This window comes from Cygnus olor, chromosome 15, assembly GCF_009769625.2.
Source record: "Cygnus olor isolate bCygOlo1 chromosome 15, bCygOlo1.pri.v2, whole genome shotgun sequence".
NCBI classification, from domain to species: domain Eukaryota; kingdom Metazoa; phylum Chordata; class Aves; order Anseriformes; family Anatidae; genus Cygnus; species Cygnus olor.
Genome location: NC_049183.1, coordinates 8,094,793 through 8,122,015, shown reverse-complemented (window position 1 = coordinate 8,122,015; position 27,223 = coordinate 8,094,793). Strand labels below are relative to the sequence as shown.

The window sequence follows — 27,223 nt, the reverse complement described above, 5'->3', positions numbered from 1 at the left end:
TGTATTTAAAGATGTTACATAATTTTCTGCAGTCTGTAAAATTGGATTTGCATATCACTGCTTTAAAACCCTTTAGATACCTTGAAGCTGTCAAATGCTCATTAATAGCACTGCCTTGCTCAGCAAAGCAAAATACAACACCGCTCAAGATTTTGACACCAGCAGCATTACATCCTGAGCGAATGATGGTAGCAGGGCCAAGATGGGATTTGGATACAAGCATTGTCACTAAGACTCTTAACCCTGGTGGTGACTGCAGCCCATTAGGCAAAGGTGAAGATAAAATGATGACCTAGCCAAACACCATGATGTCACTTATGATTAAAAGATACCGGGCCATCAGAGAGAGGCCCCTCACCCTGCTCTTTACCTACCCCACCTCGAGAGGCTCAGCTACCTGCATGCCAAGAAGCAAGGCCCAGCCTGGATGGTACGGATCTGCAGCATGACTTTGTCCCGGCCTTCTGAGGGAATGCTCAGTTGTAAGGGAACTGCTACACTGTGAGACAGGGCTGTGTCTGTGGAGAGAAAAGTAAAATTACAGATAAAGTAGGATTGTTGAGACAAAGACTGCTGGTAGCTCAAGGAGTGGCCAGCAGACTTCAGGTGTTTTATCAGGGTGTGGGGAACACACTAATGCCTATCCAGTGGCTTGTTAGCAACTTGCTGTAGTTTTTTTTAGCTAGTACTTGCTTTACATTTTTAAAACATATATATTCTGCCTGGGAAGTTTCTTTATATGCAGCTAAAGATGCCCAAAGTGACCCCAAGAAGGACAGTACAGAAGGGTCAGATACTTGGATTACAATATACAAACTGACACCTAACTGCTGTCCTCAGGGTTTGGACTATACTTTCTTGAAGGGAACAAGCTCTAATCGACTAAAACTATCCGTCCTTTGCAGCCTACCATATTTTTTGTGTGTGCGTGAGAAAGTTGTAAGTGAACACCTAAATTTGGCACAAAGTGTTGAAAAATGATAATCTCTAAGCATGCAGCTTGACTCTTGTACTTCCTCACATGCTGCCAGCAGGGCGAGGCTCTCCCTGGGCTGAGGGCCCCTCACTACAAGAAGGACATCGAGGCCCTGGAGCATGTCCAGAGAAGGGCTACGAAGCTGGTGAAGGGCCTGGAACACAAGTCCTGTGAGGAGCGGCTCAGGGAGCTGGGGGTGTTTGGTCTGGAGGAGGCTCAGGGAAGACCTTATTGCTCTCCACAACTGCCTGGAAGGAAGGTGGGGGGAGCTGGGGGTCGGCCTCTTCTCACAGGTAATCAGTGACAGGACTAGAGGGAACGGCCTCAAGTTGTGCCAGGGGAGGTTCAGCCTAGAAATGAGGAGACATTTCTGCTCAGAAAGAGCTGTCAGGTACTGGAACAGGTTGCCCAGGGAGGTGGGGGAGTCACCGTCCCTGGGGGTGTTCAAGGAAAGGTTGGACGCGGTGCTGAGGGACGTGGTTTAGCGGGTGACATTGGTGGCAGGGGGATGGCTGGACCACATGATCTCGCAAGTCTTTTCCAACCCTAATGACTCTAGGATTCTGTGAGGGGCCGCCCTCGCCCTGAGGCAGCCCCTGGGGCCCGCCCCGCCCCATTTAAAGCCCGCCCCGGCCCAGCGCGGCCCGGCGGGAGGGGAGGGGGGAGCGGTGCGTTACGACAGTGGCGCTGTGCGGCAGGGCCCTGCTTTCCGGCGCTCGGCGGCGGCGGGGAGGGGGGCGGCCAACAAAGGGGCGGGCGGGCGGCGGCGCCATGTGAGGGCCGGGGGCGGCTCAGGTGAGGCCGGGCAGGGGAAAAGGGGGCTGGGAGGAACGGCCCCGCCGCTCCCGTTCGCTGGGGGCTGCCCGCGGCGGTGGGGAGGCCTCGGCGGAACGGCGCGGCCCGGTGGGGACGGGGACGGGGCCCTGGCGGGCGGCAGCTGCCCCCACTCCGTGTGAGGCCGCCAAACGGCCTGGGGGGTGCTGAGGGGACGGCGCCCGTTTGCCACCTGGGCGTTCGGGCCGGGGGCGGGCACGGCAAGCTGACGTAACTCCTGGGTTTTGGGGTGGTTTTGGTTCCTTGTTGTCACTTTATTTCGTAAACAGAACGGATCTACTGAGTGTCACAAGATGTTTTTGAAAGTAGTCCCCTCTAGGCTTATGAAGTCTTTTGACGCAGTATTTTACACAACATAACGTTGTATAAAATAACGTGAAGCATAACTTACAGTTTGTGTGAATAAACACATCTACTTTATAGAAATGTCAAACTTGTTTTTCTGCTTAAAAACAATGTTAGAGGCAAATTTGGTCTTAGAGGTGACTTTAATATTATGGAATGTATTCCCTGGTTGTTGTGTTTAAGAGTAAATGCAAAGAACTGCACGAGTGTAGTTTAATCAATGCAGCACGTAGCTGGAAGGTAATCCTGATTTTTCTGGTGGAGCGTGGCTGGGCATTGAACAAAGGGTTTTAGTTCTTTGTGGTTCCATAAGGGGAAATTGATGTGATGTGATGTGCCATGGGACAGCTTGAGGATTACAAGAAGTGTTTGGAAATAATTTTAATGATTTTTAAAACTGTTTAAATACTAAATGTTGTGTGCTTAATATAGGTGTAGGTAGTTTTGTAAACCCATGGAAAAACAATAAGTATGCATTCCAATTTCTACAGCTGGGTTCAGTTACGCCTATTTTGTATTTACTGATCAGCTGTTCTTGAAAACTCACCCCAGCTCCTCTTTCTAGGAGAGTGCAATGAAGGTTTCTAGGGATGATTTCAGGTCAGCGGTAATGCCTTTCTGGGACTCCGTAGGTGATGCCATGGGCCCAAACAGCTGTCTTTTCAGACTGCCTTAGCTGTATTGCAGAGCACAAGGAGTATTTCTGTAGTAAACAGGAAGGCTGATGTAGCCAGTCAAAGCTGTGTCCCATGCATAATTAAATTTAACATAAATAATGTAGGATTAGTTATCTAGTAATAGTGGAATTTGTAAGACCACCATGGTTTTGTCTTTCTTACCTTAAAATTATTTTAAAGCATGCATTTTTTTCTTTAGCAGGTGGAAAGAATGAAAGGAAGGGGGGATGAAAGAATGTTGAACCATTTTGTGTGGCTGTATGATGGAAGGAAACAGGACAGAGAACCTATGCAATAAATCTTTTGGATGGCTTCAGCGACAAGAGAATGATGTTAAACCATGGCTCTGGAAACTTTCTAATTGCTTTTCTGCTGCCGAGAAGACTTTGCCTTGCAGTGAGAAAACGGTAGGTAATTGTTTGCTTTGCCAAAAGTCTAGCTGGTACCTGGATACAGAGCAGTATACCTAATGGCAGTGCTATTGTTGGCTGAGGGGAGAGGGAGGAGACAGCACTTACTGTGCAAAGTACAAAGTCTGCCTGGGAATTTAAGGTCTGTAGTTGTGTTCAGAGTTCTCTCATCGCTACTGGTGAAAGTATGAATGCTGTTTTGCTTGCCAGGCTCTGCTCTGTACCTGTGTGTCTGGAGTAATTCAACTGATTGGTTTAGGAAGTGTGTAGGGCAGCTTTTTGAAAGCTCTCTGAAGCTATTGCTGAAGAGTAGGGTAGGAAGCTACTCTCCATGCTTCCAGGTTTTCTCGATTTAGTTTGGAGATAATTTGTTTTCTGAGTTGGGTATATATTACTGTAATGGTAGATATGCACTTAACAAAGGCCCAATTATTCCTTGTTTGTTTTCTTTAAATGTTTCAGTTCTGTAGCTATGTATGATTGTGTATAGTTAAGATGTAGAGTGCTAAGGAATAGAAGAAATAGTGAACACAGTGACATGCTTGAGCAGGCAAGCTCCAACAGTTAATTAGCTTTCATTCATGTGTGTTACTTTTGTTTAAAAGATATGGGGGAAGCTGTGAGCATATACCCTGGGTTGGTCTTTTCGTGCCTAGGGAGTTAGGAGGGGAGCTGCTGTAAATTCTGGAGCTCAGTGTATGTGGCAGTTTCAGATGGGTTTTTGGCTGTGTCTCTTTCTTGTATAAGATAAGGCGTCAGGTAAAGAGTAATGGTTTTGAACTTGAGTAATCAATTTTTCATTGCTGTGTAGTAGGCAATGCATTAAGTTCAATTTGGAAAGCAAGGTACTGGTCTGAAGCTTTGGAACAGAGCTGTGTGCAGGTTTGCTATACTGACCTCGGTGTTCTGGTGCTTCTCATAACCTTGCTGCTTGGTTGTCACTGCTGCTTTTCTGTCTGTACCTCTTGGTATCTTGGGGTAGGCAAAAGCACTTATATAGTCATTGTGAGAATTTAGTCTTCTGTCTTTCTAGCTTACCTTTTTGAAATCATTTCTAATTTTCTGAAGTCTTAATCTTTCAATGTATTACTTTCAAATCTTTAGTACTGGTCTGATGTCTTTATTCAAAGCAAAAGATATTTACTTATGTACCTCCCCACTGGCTTTTTCTTACTTTATATTTCACCCATTTGGGTTTACTCTTTTTTTTTTTTTTGCTTTGCAGTTGGAGGGAATCTCTTAGACTTAGCCTAACACTTTTCTCCTTTTCAAATTCTGTTTTTACAGACTTTAATTGGTTTGTTGCTTCTGAAACCTATTAGTACCAGTATTTCTCAGGCTGGCATGTATTAAAGGAAACATGCCAGTTTTTCATGCTCAGCCAGTGAGGCAGAGATAACACTTTTCAAAATGGTATTGTCAAAATTGTATGTTTAAAAATATACATATGATAGTGTGAAATTGTTGGCTTATTAATGTTTCTGAACGTAACGTAGCCTTCATTTTCTAGAAAGGTTACATGGAGAACAAGAAAGCTGCTGTAGAATTGAAGGATGCTTCATCTCATAATGCTGGCTCTAAGCTGTTTCCAGCAGTACCGCTTCCTGATGTCCATCCTCTTCAGCAACAGCAGATACAGCTTTCACCTGGCCCGAAAGTAAGCTGCTGTGCTCATGGCTCTGACTCTCCTTGTACTCCACAAATGCATTGTGGTGGTGGTGGTGGTAATGTCATTCACCCTGGCACGATATTAGACTCAAAAAGCACTGGGACGATTACCTGTCAAGTAGGGTCAGGATTTGCTTTCCAGCCTGCATCTTCACTGAAGAACCCTGCAGCTAGAAGCAATTTGGCAGGCATTGCCAGCGAGTTCCCTGGTATGTGCATAGAAAACAATGTATCCTCCTGTCAACATCTGCCCTGTTGTGGAAAACTCCATTTCCAGTCCTGTCATGGTAACATGCACAAACTGCATCAGTTCCCAGCCCTTCAGAGCTGCACATCTTCGGGCTACTTTCCTTGTTCTGAATTCACAAGTGGGGCTACAGGCCACTTGGACGAGCATATTGCACAGTCGGAGCTAACATCACGTGTGTGCGCCAACCCTTTGCACCTAAACGTGGCACCTTCAGTTTGTTTAAAGGGCTCTCACTACTGCAATGACTGCTTGAATCAGGTTTGTACACATCATGTTTCTTGCTCATTAAGCATGCTATATGGTAAATGTTGAAGGAGTAAGTGTTACTTGAGCAAAACACCAGCTTCTGTTGGTTGCAGTCTGCATTCACCTAGATGGGGACAGGTAGTCCAAATGTAGCAGATCCCTCAGAGGCACTCTCTTCTGAGGCAACGTTCAGCTTAACAGCAAGACGAGACTATCAGTGCATAGCTTACAGTGGATCTTTAATGTACTCAAACAGAATTTTGATTGGATTTTAAAGACAGGTCTCTCCTTGACAGCTCCAAATAAAATGTTCTGTAGCAGTGATTCAAAAAAGGCTAGGTAACGTTTAATACGTGCACTTGTGTACTGATCAGTAAAGGTCCATTTGAAACTCAGATGAAATGTCTGAAGCTACAAAGATATTCTTGTTTTGGTTTAATCTTAGTTCTATCTTCCCAACTCGTAATTTGTACTCCAGTACTAGTTTGGTACTCCTTAGAACTTGAATTTTAATAGGAAATTTGAGTGAAATAATATACAGAGCTTTGCAAGATGCATTACTTAGGCTTCCAAGCATGAGTTTCCAATACAGAAATGTTTTCAGTAAACTAAGTGATCAAGTTGGTATGTTTTGAAGCATAAATATTATTTTTGGTGGGAGGGTGAGAATTCAGCCTTGTACTCTTAAATGTGCTGATTTCACATGGTAGGTGTTTTCAGTATATGTCAGGACTCTTTTGAAGATGGCATATCTTCATATGCACAGTTAAATAAGGATCCTTCTTTGTGTTTGAGAATATAGAGCTAAGTATACTAGGAAAGACTCAGATCTAGAAGAATATTTTATAGAGCGGTACAGCTGTTAATTAACTTTCTAGAGTACATTTGAACTTGCATTCATTGCAGATGGGAAATTCAGTGTTTCTAGCCTGGAATAATAGGTGTTCATATTGTATACTAAATGAACATGTATTTTGAAAAATTGTCCCAACAGCCAAACAGAAACAGCCTAGTTGATGCTGCTAAAATCTGGCCAAATATTCCTCCTCCAAGTACACAAACAGCACCTGTTTCTATCCCAATATGTAATGGCTGTGGAACCAAAGGAACAGGAACTGAGAGGAGTTTGCTACTGGCAAGCAGCCTTGGCACATCACCACAGAAATATGGTAAACCACGTTTGTTAGAAACTTGCACTTAGTGGATGTCCTCCTTAAGTACTGTTGCATATCGAGTTCTCTTAAATTGCACTGTTCTCTGGAAACTTCTGTGAAGTCCTAGAAGACTAAACAGTAAATTACACCTTATATCTGTTTTGCAACATTGTAACTTAGACTCACCTGTTTTCACTGCTTAGTTAATATACTGCATGGTTTGTGTAGTGTTTTGATTTTTGGCTATTGTATTTTTACAATACTAAGAACTAGAAAAAGGAGTTCTAAGAAATTGGAATTTATTTTGTTCTGATGCATGATGTTATCTTGAGCCATGCTTTAAAAAGGATTTTCTTACTCTAGTGTCTGATCTTAATTCAGATGCAGTAGAATAACTGGTCAACATATACCCAAACAAACCTGGTAGTTATCTGCTGTGCTGAATTTGATGTTCTCAGCTAATCTTATTTCCTGGCTTTTTTTGACCTGTGAGGATGGTCATTCATCAGATTTCTTTTCTGGCTGTTCTGTGGGGATAGTGTGTATAATGTTGATTCATAACTATATAGATATGCAGAGTGCTGAAACACCTGAAACTTTATTTGCAGTTTCTAGCATGTAATAGCAAAAGTTTATCCTCTGTGTCCATTTCTGTAGGACACCTCTGTTGCATACTACCTTAATTTTTCTGTAATCACTGACACAGTACTAGTCATCTCAGCTGGTTTTGTTTAGATTCTTTATCTAATGCACACTTTACACTTGAACAGCTTTCAGGTTTCACTTTTTTATTGATACAGCACTGAGTCTTCATTGCACACGCCACCTGAGGATGAGATACCTTTTCTAAATATGTTACTTAGTTATTTGAGAGTTAAAAGTAAAGTTGCAGTTGCATCTTTATTCTAACTTAACAGTGACTAAATTCATGTTTAAGATTGGTTTCTCCTTTGAGGTGAAACTGGAAAAATGCGTGATTATATAATAATGAATTTGCATTCCCAGGCATGCTGTTCTCTAAAACGTGAAACTTCTAATTTTTATCATATGTTCAAAGTTCATAGTGTGCAAAGTTGAACACTTCTGGTGTTTGGGGATTAAAATGAGCTGTGTTACACCTGTACAGGGTCTCCAGAAGTTGCAGTAGCAGGACAAGTTCTGGAAAACTTGCCCCCCATTGGAGTCTTCTGGGACATTGAAAACTGTTCAGTTCCCACTGGCCGTTCGGCTGTAGCGGTTGTACAGAGAATTCGGGAAAAGTTTTTTAAAGGTCACAGAGAGGCAGAATTCATTTGTGTGTGTGACATAAGCAAAGAAAATAAAGAAGTTATTCAGGAGCTGAACAACTGCCAGGTATGAAAACAGCATTTACCTAGTGTGCTTGCTTGAGGATGTGTACTCTGATACAGATTGTGACTTCTGTTTACTAAAGCTTTTATTTTGACTCCTTTTGTAAATGCATAGTCCTATAATTAGGTCTTATAATTAACTTGTAGGTGCTTTTTAATGCTAAACTTTCTTGGTATGCTACTTAAAACTGAAACTGCATTCTGTTTTATGTAGATTACCCTTTTAGCTTAGCTGTCAGATGATTTTAATTTCTTTCAGTAATAAGCAGATGCTTCTAGTAGTATCCTTCAAATAAGTGATTATGGCATTAACTTAGAGAACGTAATGCTTTAACTTTTGTTAGTGAATGTTTTGCTCACTAGTGTGTTCTTGCAAATTGGTGGTATTGTGACACCTGCAACAACTTGTTTTTTTCCATCAATACATTTTCTTGGTATCTTTGACTTTTTTGTGTGCAGGTTCCTACACAGAATTTCCCTTCCTGCTCCTGAACTTGTAGATATGCTAGCAAATTCTTTGTTACTGGATAGTGTTAGTCTGATGCTATAAGAAACTGTCAGCCTGTTGTTTGTAATTACCTGCTTACATGAGGTAAAATGATGACAGTTCTTGCTATGTTTGTCACCTCTCTATTTCAAATGATGGCTTGTAGAATGTTTTCATAGCAGTGGCATATACTCTTAAAGAATGCAAAACATGGAAATCGTGATCTCTACACAGAATGCTGTCATCCGTAAGACACTGAGCAACTAGCAGTCAAGTTGGTTGCTCTTTAGAGTGGTTTGGTATCCACATACTGTACTTCATGCATGTGTGCATTCTATTGTCTGAATAGAAATTGCAAGGGAAAGCTTGTATCTGTTACTTTTGAACAACCTTTAAGCTAGTATGTTTCTACAGTTCTGTAGAATCTCTCACCATTTCTATAGGTGACTGTTGCACACATCAATGCTACAGCAAAGAATGCTGCTGATGACAAACTCAGACAGAGTCTTAGGAGGTTTGCTGATACACACACAGCACCTGCCACTGTGGTTCTTGTGTCAAGTAAGTGTTTGGTCCTTCTGTGGTACGGAACTCTGTTCTTCTCTGTAGTATTACTTCTGCATGTAAATACTTCTGTATTTTGTTTTCCAAGGGTTATGTTTAGAATCAGCTTTAACTGACCTGTTCAATTAAGAATTCATAATTTTGTTGGCAGCGAGAGAAAAGTAGGCTGAGAAGGATGAGACCTTTTAGTTAAATCATTGCAATCTGTTGGCTTGTTAAGTGTTACTAGGTATGCTTATAAATACTGTCTGTTAGACAGCTTCAGTAGGAGCCTTAATAAAGTAATTTAGTCTTCCCTATGGATATCTTTCAGGAATGAGTTTTGAGACAAATGTATTGTTTTTATTCTTGTAGCAGCATACTATACAGGTAAACATGTAAGGCACTCAACTACTAAATTGTTGTGTGTTGCCTTGGGTTTCTCCCTAAAGCTGTAATCCCTGTTAAGCTAAGTGTTGTTACAAAAGTATACAGTAGTGGTCAAATGCCTTGCAGATTGCTCCAAGTTGCTATTTAAAGGAAGTCCCTCTCTGAGACCGAATGGTAATTACTGATTTAAATCTGTTGAAGTCTTGTTGCTGTTAGTGCTTTTTCCTTGGAAACTTTCAGTAATAAATAAAACCTGACAAGTGAGCTCTGGAGCGTTGCTTGTTTAATTTATGATTTTTACTTTTTCCCCATGTGTTCATTCTTTTTTACTTCAGCGGATGTAAATTTTGCTTTGGAACTCAGTGACCTGAGACATCGACATGGTTTTCGGATAATTTTGGTACATAAAAACCAAGCCTCAGAAGCACTCTTACATCATGCTCATGAACTTATTTGTTTTGAAGAATTTATTTCAGATTTGCCCCCAAGGTTACCACTGAAAATGCCGGTAAGGTTTCAAATTCTTAATTCACTGAACGTTCCCAAGTGTCAAAGCCCTCTCTCTCTGATTTTGGAGGAAAGCAGCGCTATTTTATGGTGGGACATAATGTCCACTACAAATTTGGCCATTGTCTATATTCTAGTTACTGCTGTATGTGTGTTTTCTGCATTAAAACTGAAAGAATGAAATAAAGAACCAAGTAGTTTACTAAAAAAAAAAGTACAACAGCAAAGTCACATTCACTAAATATTTTGAGGTAATGTATATTACATGAGTTTCTTTCACTGGCAGAAAGTAGGATAAGAACTTAGCTGTTCATTAAGACAGTTTTGTGATGCTCTCCTAACAAAGAAGCTGGTTTTAAGTAACAGCCTACTGTGTTTTCTCTCTGGATGGTGCTCTCTGGATGTGCTGTGTTGTCTTTGCACAGCGCTGAGCCTTTTCTTTCTTTGGAAGAACTTCCTTAACTATGTGTTCACATGCATCTGTGTGATATAGAATTCTTGGGTTACAAACAGTGAGGCTCTTATCTGGAGAAGTAGTCAGATATTGATCCATTGATCAGCGTGTTTGTAGTCTCTTTGTTCTTTAACTTATTTTGGAGATGGAAGTTTCAGAGCCAACCTTGGCATTAGTTTTCCCAACAAATTGAACATTGTAAAGAGAAGACTTTTTTGCAGGGGGGAGCTTGTCACCAGAATCAACATAAAAATATTGTTCTTGAACAGCACATAGGTGTTCTGATATAAAACTAAAATCTTATTCCCTTTAACAGGCGTGCCATACGTTGTTGTATGTTTACAATCTGCCAACAAACAGAGACAGTAAAAGTGTCAGTAATAGACTCCGGCGCTTGTCAGACAACTGTGGAGGGAAGGTGCTGAGCATTTCCGGAAGCAGTGCAATTCTCCGTTTTTTAAATCAAGACAGTGCTGAACGGGCCCGGAAACGAATGGAAAATGAAGATGTTTTTGGCAACAGGATCATAGTGTCTTTTACTCCCAAAAACAAAGAACTTAGTGAAACAAAAACCTCCAGCTTTGTTGGAACTGAAAAGGTGAAGTCTCCCAAAAAAGTTAACAAGAACACAAAGCTGTGTCTCTTCAACAAAGATGCAAGTGATCAGGCTTCTGGTACCAAAGGCGTTGCTGGGAGAGGGGTACAGATTCATGGATCAGTTATCAAACCCACAAATGTTAAGAGTTTGCAGGTATTGTTGTGTTCTGCATTGTTTTGTAGCCTTGCTGTTAGTCATGTTCTGAAGATTGCTTGCTAGAGCTGTATTTTTAAATGGTCAGTCCTTGTTAATGTGTAACTGTAATGTGTGGTGTATTCATGAGTGAGTTGTATAATCATCTGCTTGGAAAGCATGTGGTGAGTTTGAAAGTGTTTTTGCTCTCTCACCACCACTTTTTACTCAGTTTGGAAATATTGTTGGTGCTTACAGAGTCTTGGATCCTAGGTCAGTTATAGCTTTTTAATTGGTGTTGAATTAGTAGATCTACACAGTGTAGCAAAAATACTACTAAAAATCATTGACCATTTACTTCTTTCCGTCACAGAAAATCAAATATTTCTGGTTCTGTAGTGCCAATGAAAATCTAACTGAAGAAAACTTTGACTTTGTCATAAGGAACATCTTTAAGGAATGCCCAGTGCTTTTTTGCTGACGTTTCTCCTGTTTTGTATAGGAGTTATGTCGGCTTGAATCAAAGACTATCAGTAGAAGTACTGAAAACCAGCAAGAACATTTAAGAGAACAAATTCCGTCTCAGAATAACTCTAATGCAGTGATTCCTGTGTCTCTGGCAACCAAAAAAACTGGAATGGGAGAATCGTCTTGTAAAAGTAGTCATAAGTATGTTTAAGAACTTAGATGTTAATGTTAACTGCACTTCTTTTATATGAATTCTGCAACATAATGTGTTTTCTTTTTTGTGTTCTTCTAAATAGAAAAGAGACCTCTGCTTCCAGGAGTATTACTAATTCCCCTGTAGATAAAAAAGATAAAGATGAAACTGTATTTCAGGTCAGCTATCCCTCTGCTTTCAGTAAGTTGACAGCCTCAAGACAACTCAGTCCTTTGCTCATGTCTCAGAGTTGCTGGTCATCTCGGTAAGTGTCTGGGTCTTATTTGGGATGTGGAGCAAGACTGGCCAGTGCTAGGCCTTTACAGTATCTGTTTTGATTCTTGATATTTTCATGTGGAGTTGCATACAGTAGACATTACCAATTCATGGGCATGTTAAAAGAAGTTGTGATAGTGTTGCATAATAGCTGACAGGGTGGATAGAAACATAAGATGAACTTTTATCAGAAACTTACTGTGTGGCAGTTGTTTCATGTAGACTTTGACTCATACCTCTGAAAAATCAGAGGTATTAGACATCTTACTCTTCTTAATTTCAGTGTCTTTGTTCCTTGTAGGAATTTCTCCAAGCCCTTCAAATTCTCTTAGAGGCTTTAATATCTGGCATCTGTCAACTATTAAAATAACTTGAATGCGTTTAACTTGTGTTAGTAAGATAGTAGGGGAAGACCTGGTGTCACATATGTTAAATTGGGTGACTTAGAAAGTCATTCATATTATTCATCAGCCTTCTCAAAGGACATGCTTGTCTTGCTCTGGTGTTTTGTTTGTGTGAAACTTGTTTTGCATGCATACATACAGCAGGAAAATGCCTTCAAAGTTCTGTATTTGTGTACTTGATCTGTCTGTTTTAATGGATTTCAACATATCAGAACTGTGCAATAACTACTTCAGTTCATAAATGTTTTTTGTTTTACCCAGGAGTATGTCTCCAAACCTTTCAAATAGATCATCTCCGCTCACATTTAATGTATTAAATCATACCAGCGGTACAGAATGTCCTGATCCTTTTGCAAATGGTGCAGACATTCAGATCAGCAATATAGATTACAGATTGTCCAGAAAAGAGCTGCAGCAAACTTTACAAGAAACTTTTTCAAGACATGGCAAGGTAAAGGGTAAAACCCCTCCACTGAATCTGTCTTTTTAAATACTTCTTGTCTGTTTCTTTATGGGTGTGTTTGTGGTCTAGCTTTGAGTAGGAATAGAAAGCTATCCAAATGTAACTATTACACAATACTACCTTGTAGCAAAGTTTTTCCTTGGGGGGGAAAAAAAACAAAACTCAGAACATAACTTGCACTAGCTTTCTAACTTGCATGTGGTCTCTGTAGAACTGGTAGTTTGAAGTTTGTTATATATGATATATTTGTAAGTGGTTCCTTCTGCATGGAGGGAAGAGAGATACACTTTAGCTACTTAATCTTTTTAAGCTGTAAGGCTGAATTCTTAATGTCAGATTAAAAAAAGTAAAAACTGAGTTTGTTTTGAGTTTTAAGTGATCAAAACCAGGGAGAGAGAATCAGTTTATAAAAAAAAAAAGTAATTATACTGGGGGAGATCACTCCTGTAGTGATGCTGTGTGATCTGTAGATAACATTCTTTTGGCATCTTCTGCATGGGAAGGAGATACCTGAGTACTGTGGCTTTGCCTTGTCCACAGCTTGTTACACTGGATCATTGTTTGCATTGTCCTGTTGGCTATGGCTCATCATACTCAGTTCTTTCTTGCCTCATGTTTTGCTGTTGGCCACAGTAAGACTACTACTCTCCTGTCAGCTTGATTTGGGTTAATATTTTATGGTAAATGCATAAGGTTGTGTGGCTCTGACTTTCAGGTAAAAAGTGTCGAGCTTAGTCCTCATACAGACTACCAGTTGAAGGCTACAGTTCAGATGGAAAATCTGCAAGAAGCAATCAGTGCTGTCAACAGTCTTCACAGATACAAAATTGGTAGTAAAAGGATCCAGGTCTCACTAGCAACAGGAGCTACTAATAAATCACTCTCTCTCCTAAGGTAATAAATACTGTCTTAACTGCTACAGCATGTATTTAGTAGTTGAGAGAGAATTTAAAATACTGAGTAAAGGAATGATAGGAAAACAAAGTAAAAATCTGTCTAATCATCTGATAATTGTGTTAAATGCAACCAGGCTGACAGTTTTCAGTTAAGCATTTTTGCATTGCTTACATTAAAGTTGCCCTTAAAGAGGTTAGATCTGTTTAATGGTGTCCTTGTATTGGACTTCATCACCGCTTTTGTAATACTGATGTACTTCAATAACGTACTTCTAGCAGTTGAGTTAAGATTATACTTTGCATCTTGTATTTCTTTTCTCCAAGAAAATGCCAACAAATCCTCTCCTTAAAGAGAGGACACATGGTTCAAATGCTTTTGCTCTCTTTATCTCAGTTTCCTATAAGGAAACTGGTAGAAGAACTAGAGTGCTAATGCTAGTGGGAATATAAATGTTTTGTTTCTTTCTTCCTTACTGAAAGAAAGCATTAGAAAAAAATCTTCATCTTGTTTCAAAGCTCCATTTGAAAATAGTGTGTTGGTATATAGTGTATTCATCAATTCTCTTGCTACTGCATAACTTACAACTTCATTTCATACAACTTCATTTCATTCTTGCATTTTTGTTTATAGCAGTTCAAATTTCTTTTTAATGTAATGACCCCGTAACTGGTAACTTCTAGTGCTACAGTTTTAATGTTACAACTTAAAGATGCTGAAAAACTTACTACCTACAAAAGATGGAATTTCTCCAAAGATGTTACCTATGTGAGTAGCAGGAATATATTACTACTTGCCTCTCCACTGATCTGAAGCATCAACTGGGACAAAAGGGAATAGTTAGTCCTGTTCTCATATTTAGAGATGCATTTCAAGATCTATAAACATGTCGCAAACTGGTCCAGGGAATACATAGCTATTTCTAATACTAACAGATTAATTTTGTGCTAACATTACAAAGCTTCTCTTCTAGCTCAGAAGCAATCTCCATTCTGCAGGATGCACCTGCTTGTTGTCTGCCTGTATTCAAGTTCACAGAAATCTATGAGAAGAAGTAAGTTCTCAGTTCTTCTTGTTTAGTGCCTCTAAGAAGAATTCAGTTTTGTGCTTGCTTACAGTGCATTATAGAAACTAACAGGTCCTGTGCTTTGCTGTTAGATGTTGCAGTATCTCTGTCCAGAACCAGTGACTGTAATATTGGCCTTTGGTTAAGGGGATATGGTTCTATTTTACTGATTTTTTTTGTTGTGTTTAGGTGAACAGATTTGTGGTTGCCTGAACAGTTTGCATAGCATAGTTTCTCCAATATTCCTCTGTTACAAATATGAAATTAAGATGGATATTTTTTTACTTTTTCTTTTAGATTTGGGCACAAGTTAATTGTATCCGACTTGTACAAACTAACGGATACTGTGGCAATCCGTGACCAAGGAAGTGGGCGACTGGTGTGTCTTTTGCCCAGCAGTCAAGCCCGTCAGAGTCCATTGGGATCTTCACAGTCACATGATGGTTCATCAGCAAACTGTAGTCCTATAATATTTGAAGAGTTGGAATATCATGAGCCTGTTTGTAAGCAGCATTGCCTGAATAAAGACTTTATGTAAGCTGTGCATAAAATATTACAAAATATTATAAAGTATTTGAACAGCAGTTAACACTAATAAGTGGATTAAAGTTAGAGAACATTCACATAGCATCTTTAGTAAATTGTTCTTACTGGGTTGAAGATTTCCTGAAGCCACATATTACATTTTTCTTCTTACTCAACAGCCAGGGTATGCTAGTACTGTTGTTATTAGGTGTTCACTGGTAACTGGCTGATAAGTGTTGCTGTACTGCTACCCATTTGCTACACATCTTAATCTAATGATAATAAAAGCGTGATCTTCTAAATAATGTTTATCTTCTGAAAACTTGCTTTAGACCCCCTTTTGATGAATAAAAGATGAAAAATGCTTGTGACTGTATATAGTGGCCTGGTCAGCTAGTGTCTGTGTATCATAATACGTTTATTACGGGTGCGTATGAGCACAGGCATCATATGCTTAAAGTGAGTATAGAATGAGTGTATTGACTTCAACCTCTTGTTATTACAGTGAGCATGAATTTGATCCAGATTCTTACAGAATTCCTTTTGTGGTTTTGTCTCTGAAGACATTTGCTCCTCAAGTTCACAGTCTTCTACAGACCCATGAGGGTACTGTGCCTTTACTAAGGTAAAGTAGTTTAAGTTAGTCTTTTAGCGTAAAGGCTGAAATCTTAAGTTTTCAGAATGTTACAACAGCCATAAAGTTGTAAACTACCTGCTGTATTAAAAATTCCACTCCTCATACATGCTTCTGTCAAATAACTGTATCAAATTACTGCTTTTACATCTTGCTGAGCATAAAAAGATGCTTTTATTTAAAATGTACTTTTTATTAAGACTTCTGTAGTCTCTTAGTAAGCAATTAAAGCCTCTTGTTCAGGAACAGGCTCAAAATAATTGTTTTAGTATCATTGTTATAGTAGTATTTTAGTGTGTAATAGAAACTTTTTTCTTTCTTCCAAAGTTTTCCTGATTGTTATATGTCAGAGTTCAATGATCTTCAAGTGGTGCCAGAAGGCCAGGGTGGTGTACCTTTAGAACATCTGATTACCTGTGTTCCTGGAGTTAATATTGCCACTGCCCAAAATGGCATTAAAGTTATTAAATGGATACATAACAAACCACCACCTCCTACCGCAGGTAAATATTTAATCTTTTTTCTGAACTAATATGTTTCTGTGGAAACGTTTCAAAAAGAATACTGGAAAATGTCTTGTATAATTGGTAAACTTAATAAAGGAAAACTAACATTATTTTTCTCTTGTGCTTTAGCCTTTGTCACAAATAATATGCAGTGATTAGTGGAAGAATACTAGTGCAAGGTTCAGTAACACCATTTATTTTTTTTGTAGATCCTTGGCTTCTGCGTTCTAAGAGCCCTGTAGGTAATCCACAGCTTATTCAGTTCAGTAGAGAAGTTATAGATCTACTTAAAAGCCAACCGTCCTGCATCATACCTGTCAGTAAATTCATCCCAACATACCATCATCACTTCGCAAAACAATGCCGTGTGTCTGACTACGGGTATTCCAAGTTAATGGAGCTGCTAGAAGCAGTACCTCATGTACTGCAAGTGAGTTACCTGGCACTGTTCCTTTTACTTTAGAGAACTGTATTTGTATCTTGAACTATCTGAATTATGAGCCTGTTGCTGGTTGGTATTATATAATAGATGCCGTGGAATTACCTTGTTGACCTCAAAAGAGAGATTACAGTCCAAGGTTCAATTAAGTTACTTCCTCCTTTGGTTTAATTAAGTTATTTCCTCCTTGTCTTGAGTTGTTAGTTCTCTCGTTTATTTACCCCACCTTCCCAAAGTAACTTCTTTGGAAATAAACACTTTATTTAATCTATGCCTCCAGTGGCAAGTTTGAAGGATTTTTTAGCCTATCATCAGTGCTTGGGTAAATGATTTTAGGTAAAAGAAACACAGTAAACATATGAATGCCAGTAAGTTAGTCTGTGTAGCTTGTGACTTGAAGGATTGTTCTGTGAAATAACAGATTGCATGGCCTTATCTTACAAAAAAAGATACTGTGGTCACATTAGCTTACTGCTTTGAATGCTAGTTGTTGTAGAGGTCTAAAATAACAAATACAAACATATGCAACAATTGCAGTAGTACTCCTGGAGGAAGTATTTCTTGATGGCATATGCCTTATTACCGGAAGTATATGGCTTTACAAGGCTGTCTTTGTGAACAGTTGTCTACATCCTCTATCTCTAGTGTACCTATACTAGAACTGGCTTCTAACCAACTTGTAAAAATAATTAGCTGAGGATGCTAACGATGAGTGATCAAATAACTTTCTTTCAGATTCTTGGCATGGGTTCCAAACGCTTATTAACTCTAACGCACAGAGCTCAAGTGAAACGCTTTACGCAGGACTTACTGAAGCTTCTGAAATCCCAGGCCAGCAAGCAAGTTATTGTAAGGGAATTCTTACAGGCTTATCACTGGTAAGTTAACTTCTGATGAAACAGGAAGAACTGTACAGGGCATGTCTATCCACCTGTGGCTTTTAAACCTAGTGCAAGAGGGGTCAGCGCTTTTCATCTTAGTACAAAACTTGTGGCAACTGTATTCCATGGTTTGCAATTTCCAACTTATAATGAAAATTAAAACTTCTGTCAGGCTGTGCTGCTTTAGTACTAGGCTCATGTAAGTTTCTTGATGCAGAAAATAGGTTATTTCATTAGTCCTATTTGAAGCTGACTAATATATTTAAGCAGCTTGTAGCATGTTTATAATATGAACTGTTATGGGAGAAGTGTTAAGCTTTTTTAGAGGGAAACATAAAAGAAACATAAAATAGACTGAATGTCAATAAATGTTCTTAATTGTTAAATTTAATTAAAATGACATACTAATGAGGATGAATAATAGCTATTTTGCTATTACCAGGAGTTATTCTGGTCTAGTACGGTAATTCCTTGGTTCTTTTTAAAACATGTTTTCCTTACCGTGAAGATAGAAAGTAGTACCTCACATGCTTTGAGGAAACAGAATCACAGAATCGTCTAGGTTGGAAGAGACCTCCAAGATCACCTAGTCCAACCTCTGACCTAACACTAACAAGTCCTTCACTAAACCATATCACTAAGCTCAACATCTAAATGTCTTTTAAAGACCTCCAGGGATGGCGACTCAACCACCTCCCTGGGCAGCCCATTCCAATGCCTAACAACCCTTTCAGTAAAGAAGTTTTTCCTAATATCCAACCTAAACCTCCCTTGGCACAACTTTAGCCCATTCCCCCTCATCCTGTCACCAATTGTATCTTAGTGCAATGCAAACCATTGTATCTTAGTGCTACATGTGGTCTACTTCTGAAAATATGATTTTGCACTACATGTGCCAATGCCTCCTTAGTGGAAATCCACACCTTTATTTCTGCTATTGGCAAAATACATTGCTGGTTGTTTCTTAATCTACTAAATGTGCATCTCCCTTATAGTTGGTTAGCTTTGGCAATTCCTTGAATAAGAATGTATGTGAAACGTTCCTGCATCTGAGAAATACTCATCAGTCTGGAGGGAAAGGAGTAAGGGGAGCGAAATACCTTTTACTATTCTGCATAATATTGTGAACCTTAATATCCTGTTTTCAGGATAGGTCTATACCTTCTCTCAAGTCCTTACCTTGTTTAAGAAGAGTATGCATCTTTATTATGCAAATACAAACGGTTGAAAGCATGGCAGGAAGGGGGGGGGCATGCAACGTGTTTTTCAGTCTCTTCCTAAAGTAATACTATTCAAGTTCAGGTTTTCTATTGTCACTTGCCACTACTAGTGAGGTGTCTAGTGGCTGGTGTGGCTTTCTTCCAGTGGCGTGTGAGTCATTAGTGTAACCCTTACTTTCCTGGTTAGAATAGATAATTTGGTTTAAGAACGCTTTTTCCTTTGTTTTATATGCTAACATGGGTAATATGAAAATTATGCCTGTCTTGTTAGAATCTAAGGCTTACCCTAATAGCATTCTATGTTAACTCAAAACTTTGACATTTGTATTATATAATCTTATAAAATATACAATTTTGTAAAACTTGCAGGTGTTTCTCCAAGGATTGGGATGTTACTGAGTATGGAGTTTGTGAACTGGCTGATATAATATCAGAAATTCCTGATACAACCATCTGTTTGTCACAGCAAGATAATGAAATGGTGATTTGTATTCCCAAAAGAGGTATGTCTGAGTACCTTTTCTTTTACTGTTTAAGAAATTGTTCTTTGAATATTTTAAAAACCAGGCTGTGTAAAACATGTAGAAGTGATGTGGGTTATATTTTTGTTGATGATAGTTCTTTCTACCTCTATAACCACCTTTAACTGTAAAGTATTTATGAAGTTATAACAAATACAGGGTTTGTTACATTAGGAATAATTTTATAATGGAACAGACAGGAAAGCAGGTGGCAAAACACAAAATCATGCTGCTACTACTGCATATACTAAGCTTTCTTTGGTATGATTAGAGAGCAGGTTATTTCTATACAACACATACTTAAATATTTGACTATTAAAGATGTTGTGAAGTACTGATCACATGCTTATTTTGGACTATACCTGTCTTATTTTAAGATGGGTCTTCAATATTAGAAGAAAGTGGTGTAATGCGAGCAATCTAAAAAATCACTATTTTATGTTCTGTTGTATGTCAAAATAGTTCTGTTGGTACATAGCTATAGCTTTCTTTTTTAATTTTAGAACGCACACAAGAAGAAATTGAAAGAACCAAACAATTTTCTAAAGAGGTGGTAGACTTACTACGCCACCAACCCCACTTTCGAATGCCCTTCAATAAATTCATTCCATCTTACCACCACCATTTTGGTCGTCAGTGCAAACTTGCTTACTACGGTTTTACCAAACTACTTGAACTCTTTGAAGCAATACCAGATGTGTTACAAGTAAGTCCTAAAATTTGTGTTTAGGAAGAGTTTAAAGTACACTGTTTAGAACTCACTCTAAAGTTATGTTAGCTAACTGTATTTAAAACTTTGATATAGCCATGTTAGTAAACTGTCGAAGGTTTATAGCATGTTCAAGCTAGTTTAACATGTTCAAATTGGATTACACTTACAAAATTCAGTGCATCAAAATCAGAGCTAAATTTCATTTAAGTTGTGTTAACCTTGGTTAAAGAAAGCAAGCTATTTTTATTGCCTACTTTGTCACTTCAGAAACTGTTTTTTTTGCTTGCTATGTAAATATCTTGTGAGGTAGCCCTGCTGTATACCTAATGATTGCTTGCAAGCACTGAATTTTAGTTGCAGATTAATTTTTTTCACTCAAACTAGGTAACTCACATTAACCAAGTGTAATTTTGGTTTTGTAGGTATTGGAATGTGGAGAAGAGAAAATACTCACGCTCACAGAGGTGGAGCAAGTCAAAGCAGTTGCTGCCCAGTTTGTTAAACTGCTGCGGTCTCAGAAAGACAACTGCCTAATGATGACTGATTTACTGACAGAGTACAGTAAAACATTTGGATATACGCTGCGTCTTCATGACTATGATGTTAGCTCAGTTCCAGCTTTAATGCAAAAACTTTGTCATGTTGTAAAGGTAATGCTCTTTGTAATTTATCCACCGAAAAGGTATGTAATGTGTTGAGGATTTCCTATCTCAAATTACTGTTGTGTTTAATAATGTAAAATTTTGATTTTTAACTTTTTTTAGGAAAAGTCATCTGCATTTAATAAATAACAAGTAAAGCATTGTATTAGAATGCTTTTTTAACAATAGTGTAGTTTTCTTCCCAACTTCTGACTGCGTTAAAACTAGTCATTTCCTGTTAGCTGTAGTAGGTCTCACTCTCTCGTGATGCTTTATATTGTTGATTTTTTAATCTGATTTGAGGCTTTGACTCTGAATGGAAATGTCTAAGGATCTTGTATGCCAGTAGAAAAGAAGAGTTACTTGTACGTAGATATGGATGTATTCTTTTAGTTTGCCCCATGCTGTTACTTCAGCAGCTGATGTTCAGGCTGGAGTTTAGTCACATCCAACTGTCTTGGAACAAAGAATAAAATTGTCTACTGCATAGACAAACTGCTACACAGGTTTTGTATTTCAAGTAAATATTTTGTTGTAATTATGTTGTAAGCTTCATCTTTAGGCTTTCGACTGGGGTATTATCAGATGCTGGTATGTAACACAAGATACAGCTGTGCTGAAACCCTAGCTACACACTTTATTTATAGATCAATCTCTTCCTTGTCCATAACTACATTCCAAATTCATTTTTGTAGGTTGTTGACACAGAGGCTGGCAAGCAAATTCAGCTGATAAACAGAAAATCTCTGCGGACTCTGACTGCCCAATTACTAGTCTTGTTGATGTCTTGGGATGGAACATCCTTTCTCTCAGTTGAACAGCTTAAACAACATTATGAAACAATCCATAGTACTTCTCTTAATCCATGTGAATATGGTTTTATGACCTTAACCGAGCTCTTGAAGAGTCTGCCTTATTTGGTTGAGGTATGAAAGTTCTTTTCTGGTGTTCCATACTTTTGAAAGAGACATAACTAGAGGATACATAAGCTTGCACTCTAATTCTTTTCTTTTCCTAATAGGTTTTTACCAATGGTGCCACAGAAGAATATGTGAAACTTACAATCTGTATATGTTTGCAAAGAATGTGAGGTCCTTACTTCATACCTACCATTATCAGCAGATTTTTCTTCATGAGTTCCCACTAGCATATAGCAAATACACAGGAGAGGTGCTGCAAACCTAAAGCATATGGATGCAATAATTTAGAAGAGCTCTTGGGAGCAATTCCACAGGTGTGAAGAGTTGTTTTTGCACAATCACATTGAGACTTCTGAATGAACTAAAGTAGTTACACAACTGAAGTTTCTGACATTTAGTTTGAATTATTTATATGATTATATTTTCCGAGGAGGCTTGTACCAGTTGTATTTTAATAGCTTCTGAGAAATCGGGGCTTTGTAATGAGAATTTTTTTCAAATATTTTGGGCGAACTTTGCTTAAGAACTGTTCCTGGTAAGGCCACAAACTTTCTTGCTTTTGTGACATCTTTATTAAGTGAGATAATTGATTTTTGTTTTCACTGTAAAGAACTACAGTATTCAAGTCCAATTCTGCTTAGGGTAGACTACCTGGAGTAAGGAGCTGTGGCACCTTGTCAGAAGCATCACAGTGGCACTTTGCTATGCCATCTTGTCATCCACATGCATTTAAGTGCTTTAGGATAACTTTGTGACCCAGTTTATGGCTGTTCTCTTCTGAGTAGATTTATGTTTGTGGAGAGTAACAAAATGGAAATTTAGAATTTCATATTTAAACATACTTTAGTTAATATTTAGTACTTGCTAGCCCTATGGGTTTCCTTTGTTTGGCATCAATTTTGAGACACTGCTTTTACTTAAGCAGCGTAGTACAAATTAACAATGTAGTTCAGTTGACTTAAAAATAACTTCACTGCAAGACTGAATGAAGGCACTGAGTAAACTGCTTTAGGCTTTGAGGCTAGCACGTACTGCTGTTTAATTCTGCATTTTTCTCTATAGGTGGTCTGGATCAAAGGACATGGCCATAAGAGAATTGTGGTACTGAAAAATGATATGAAAAGTAAGCAATTTCAATTTTGAACCAGTATCATAGTTTCCATTTTTCTCTCTTTTTAAGAGGTCGCTTTAGCAAATGAACTTGCCTTTTTGTAGCTCGTTTTAGCTCACCTAGTTTTCCCCCTGCTGATCATGTGGATGATCATGGAAATCAACTTGCTGACCATAATGGACATATTATGGAGACCACAGGATCCACTTCATCAATGGAATTAAGTCTAGGAACACCTAGCAATGGTAATGCTAAGTTGATTTGTATAAGAAATTTATTACCTCTGGGGAAATAAGCAGAGTAAGCAAAGCAGCATGGGGAAAGCTGTGTGAGTTAGATTTAACTTCTGTAGAAACGTTTTCGGGTTTGAAAGCTGATTCTTTGATCATCTCAGTGTGTAGTTAGGCATGTGTCCTTTCAACAAGGGTGTCTGTTCTCAGCTGTGTGTGTATAGTCACTGCAATACTTTCCCCTGGATTTTAGTGGAAACTTAAGTCTGTATGGATAAAGCTAATGAGAAAAGATGGTCAGTAGTAGATTCTGGCAGGGCTGTCCCCTACCTTCTGATAGGGCATAGTGCTCTTTCTTGGGTTATCTTTGTGCTTATGTATTGGCAAATAATGACAGTCCTATTTGCATAGGTTTGTCTGCAAATAAAAATAACTGGGAAATGTTGAGTTCATGTCTTGCTGTGGTCTCCAATTCTTTTACTGCCTCTAGTTCAGAGAACTTGAGAAATGATTCTTGAGGTATTACCTAAGAAGTCTAGGGTTAGTCCATTTAGTAAGGGCACGTTACTTTATTTTGAAACTTAATTTTCACATCTAAGTGTTAGTTGGCATGTAAATAACTGATACGATGTCAGTACATCTGCAGGGGAGTTGTCTGGGAAGTGGCTCTTCTCTGTTAAAAAAAAAAAACTGTTCCTCATCTCTCTGTCTATTAGTTAAGTTTGGCAAATAGTAGATTTTACTCTAGGGGTATACCTGCTTGAGCAAGCACCAAGTTCAACAGAGTTTTGCTTTGTCTGCTGTATTGTAATTAGTTTGATCAGATGCTTTTCATCCCAGCAAAGTAACTGAGGCTGGTATATGGCATAGCTTGTAAATCCTCAGAATCACATCTGAAGGCTTTGCATTTAACAGTGCTAAAATAATAACACTTTTGTAGCTTACAGATGCTTTGAAAGATGTTCTCTTATTTTTGTAGTTTCTAATCAAACTGAGCAAGAACTTCTTTGCCTCACCAATATGTCTCCTGTTGACCTCCTGTGCGAGCCAGTTCCTTCCTGCTTACCATCCCCGCAACTGAGACCTGATCCAGTGGTTCTTGAGTCTGCTGACCTAATTCAGTTTGAGGAACGTCCTGTACCTCTCTCTGGTAAGAGTTTGTTTGCCTGTTGTGTCTAATGTAGTGATGATGACTCATGATCTCGAAAACAGAACATCAAACAAACAGTTGTTTAGAAAGTTCCATTTAAAAAGAAAAAAACTATATATTGTCCAATAGGATGTGTTGGAAATGCAGGTGGCTTCTATCAGATGTCTGAGTACTGACAATAAGTACCCTAAAGTGGCTCTCAGGTGAATTTTATAGGTAACTTATCCCCCACCCATTAAAATGGCATTTTGTCAACCTGTAGCAGTCTTTTCACCAGAGTAATTTCATTGTGCTTTTTGAGTGCTGACAGGCTTAATTTATGAGAATTCAATTAAACCTTCTAAATAGTATAATACAAAAAGACCTAAAAGCAGACATAAAGTCAGCTGCAGAGGTGAATGTGACACATCTCTTGGCTTCTAATCAGGCTGACAAGCTTTTAAACACTATTTTTTTATTATCAGAGAAGTATTATTTTTCCAGAACAGAGCATTAATAGAGTTGTCTTGCTTATTTTAGAGATGATGATTTTAACAGAAGAAGAAAAACAAAGAATCGTTACCACAGCTCAAGAAAAATTGACCTCTGGTTCTGTGGTATCTAACACCATAGAGAATACTTCAGTGCCTCCCTGTCAGTCCTCTGAAACCCAACTAAACAAGGAAGCAATGGACAGCCCAGCCAAAAAGCAACACAAAAACAAGGTGAAATTGGCAGCAAACTTTTCACTTGCACCTGTAACCAAGCTTTAACTGTTTCTTTTAGTGTGAAAGACGAATACCTATGGACTCTGCACAAAATAAAGCTATTTGCTAGCCCTTATGTATTTTAATGAAAGGCCTAGAATTAATTTGTATTTAAATGTGTTCTGTGAATATTTTGTTCCTTTTACACTGAACACAGCTATTAGCAGAGCAGAATTTTTTCTATTATTTTGAAAAAATCCAGTGTTCATTAAATTATTCTTAAATTTTACAGTTTTTCATAGATGTGTTCAGTAAAAGCAAAATATAAATTCAACTAAAATGGAACAGATTTTATTTTCCTTAAGCCTCGTTGGTGGTGTAATCATACATGTAGCATATTATACTCTATAGGCTGTTGCTTACTGGTATTGTTTCAGACAGTATTAATAAAATGCATGATCTGTCTTTCAAAAGCCTGTTAAGAAGTTCTAATGTGCTGACCTGAAGTGACATGAGTGAGGGAGTTGATTGTACTCCAGAGGAGAAACTTGTTCTCTGCCCTTTCAGATGACTTGTAGCTGCATTGTAAATTCTTTGTATAAAGACGTCTGTAGAAGATTATGTGGATTTCTGTAAAACTCGTTTTAAATGTTTTCTGTACCTTTCAGTTCCATTTAGGAGCTTTCTAGGACATTGATGTTTTAAGCTTCCCTTTTATGTTTAGTTCCAGTCTGGCATGGATTTGGTTAAGGAAAAGACTGTCTTGGTGTTATGAGTTTGAGATAGAGACACACATTTTATTGTGTCTAGAAATGAAGTTAGGAAGATTCTGATATTTCTAAAATATGCATGTAATGCATAAATGACAGATAATGGAGCAGGTCTTATTAAAATGTTTTGTGATGGAAGGTGTCGATGCTATTTCCACCTGTAAGGGAAGTTCTAACTACATGTGGAAATGCTAAGGTTGTTCTGCTTAACCTTGTTTTCTATTTTTAAGCATCTTTGGTAAATGGGAAGCTTATTCTTTGATGTGCTGTGTTTTAGCTGTGTCTGTTTTTATTCTAAAACTTACTCCTAGTGTTGGAAGCTTTTTTTTTCAATTTGTGGTGTCTTGTGTTGGCTTTTGAAAGGGCCAGCCTTGGAAGAGAAGTTAAGTCAGTGGATGACCTCAACTCTAGTTAGCAGAAGTGTCCAGTGTATGAGACTTTATACCCTTTCTGGGTAACCATGGCATTTACAATGGGTTGTATTTGCCAGGCAGCAAATAAATTGCTTGTTGTACTGAAAGAACCTATACCAGAGGTTTTCCACTGGCCAACTGGATTTTTTTAGGTGGATTCTATTGTAATATGCAAGAGATGGAACATGGGCTCTAATTTCTCAGCCAGCAACAGGAAATGCCACTGAATAATGGCTATAGACAGAATTTTACTAGTCAGATTTTGTTATAAAATCTTTTAAATTTAGACTTTACCTGTAGTAAACATATAGCCATTGTGAATGCAGAGAAACACTTGGAAGTTTTTCTGAGCATTATGGCACAGTATCTGAGTCCTTAGTAAGCCTCTACAGACATCCTGTGATTTAGAATAAGCTTTCTTGGAATGCTTTTAATAAGTTTGAGTTAAATGCAAAAACATCTGCTTTCACCTTACCTTTGATAAGTTAACACTGATCACTTAGATCTTTGTTTCAGAAGAGCATGCATTGGCGAAAAGGCAAATCTGGAGTTCTATTTTCATAAGGTGCAGCTGCAAGTCATCTAGGGTATTGAAGAAAACCAGTTTTTGATGCTTTAGAGGAAAATATGATATTTGTCAAAGTGCATGTGGTTATACCGTTTATGGAGGTCAGCATACCTTTTCTGGATTCATGTGTGATTCTGATGAAATTGCTGTTTGAAGGTAATAGAATAATACTTTTGAGAAGTTGTGTTTATAGTGTAACAAAATAGCTATTTGAATTGCAATATATTTTTTTATCCAAAGGGTTAAATGAATGATGTGACTTACAGATTTAAAAGCATTACAACCATGAAATTCTTTAATTTAACAATTAATGTACTATTTCAGATTAATGTCTGTTTAAAAGAAATGTCACTGAAGCCCTCAGTTTATGCACTATCTTTTTCTTGGAGTGGGAGGGAGAAGAAATTCTTTTCTTAGCTGTCTACTTTGTTTGGACACTTTCTTTTGTGGCTCAAGTGCTGTTTTGTGTGTTGGGACCAAACAGTTGTGTCAATAAAATTTTCAAGCAAGCA

General features: G+C 38.3%; 1 protein-coding gene across 1 annotated transcript; it reads left to right on the top strand.

The window, feature by feature from the left end:
- The first annotated feature begins 1,711 nt into the window (after nt 1–1,711).
- Nucleotides 1,712–27,223, top strand: MARF1 (meiosis regulator and mRNA stability factor 1). The gene is given in 29 exon segments (XM_040574586.1): nt 1,712–1,771; nt 3,035–3,239; nt 4,753–5,418; nt 6,401–6,575; nt 7,687–7,913; nt 8,840–8,957; nt 9,665–9,837; nt 10,607–11,041; nt 11,523–11,689; nt 11,785–11,946; nt 12,623–12,812; nt 13,540–13,718; nt 14,692–14,772; nt 15,082–15,318; nt 15,815–15,934; nt 16,271–16,446; nt 16,659–16,879; nt 17,624–17,766; nt 19,359–19,492; nt 20,014–20,216; nt 20,645–20,872; nt 21,559–21,789; nt 21,885–21,924; nt 21,927–22,042; nt 22,044–22,097; nt 22,846–22,906; nt 22,999–23,139; nt 24,104–24,274; nt 24,794–27,223. Coding segments are annotated over 28 exon segments (5,229 nt in total). The 5' UTR covers nt 1,712–1,771; nt 3,035–3,092; the 3' UTR covers nt 25,027–27,223.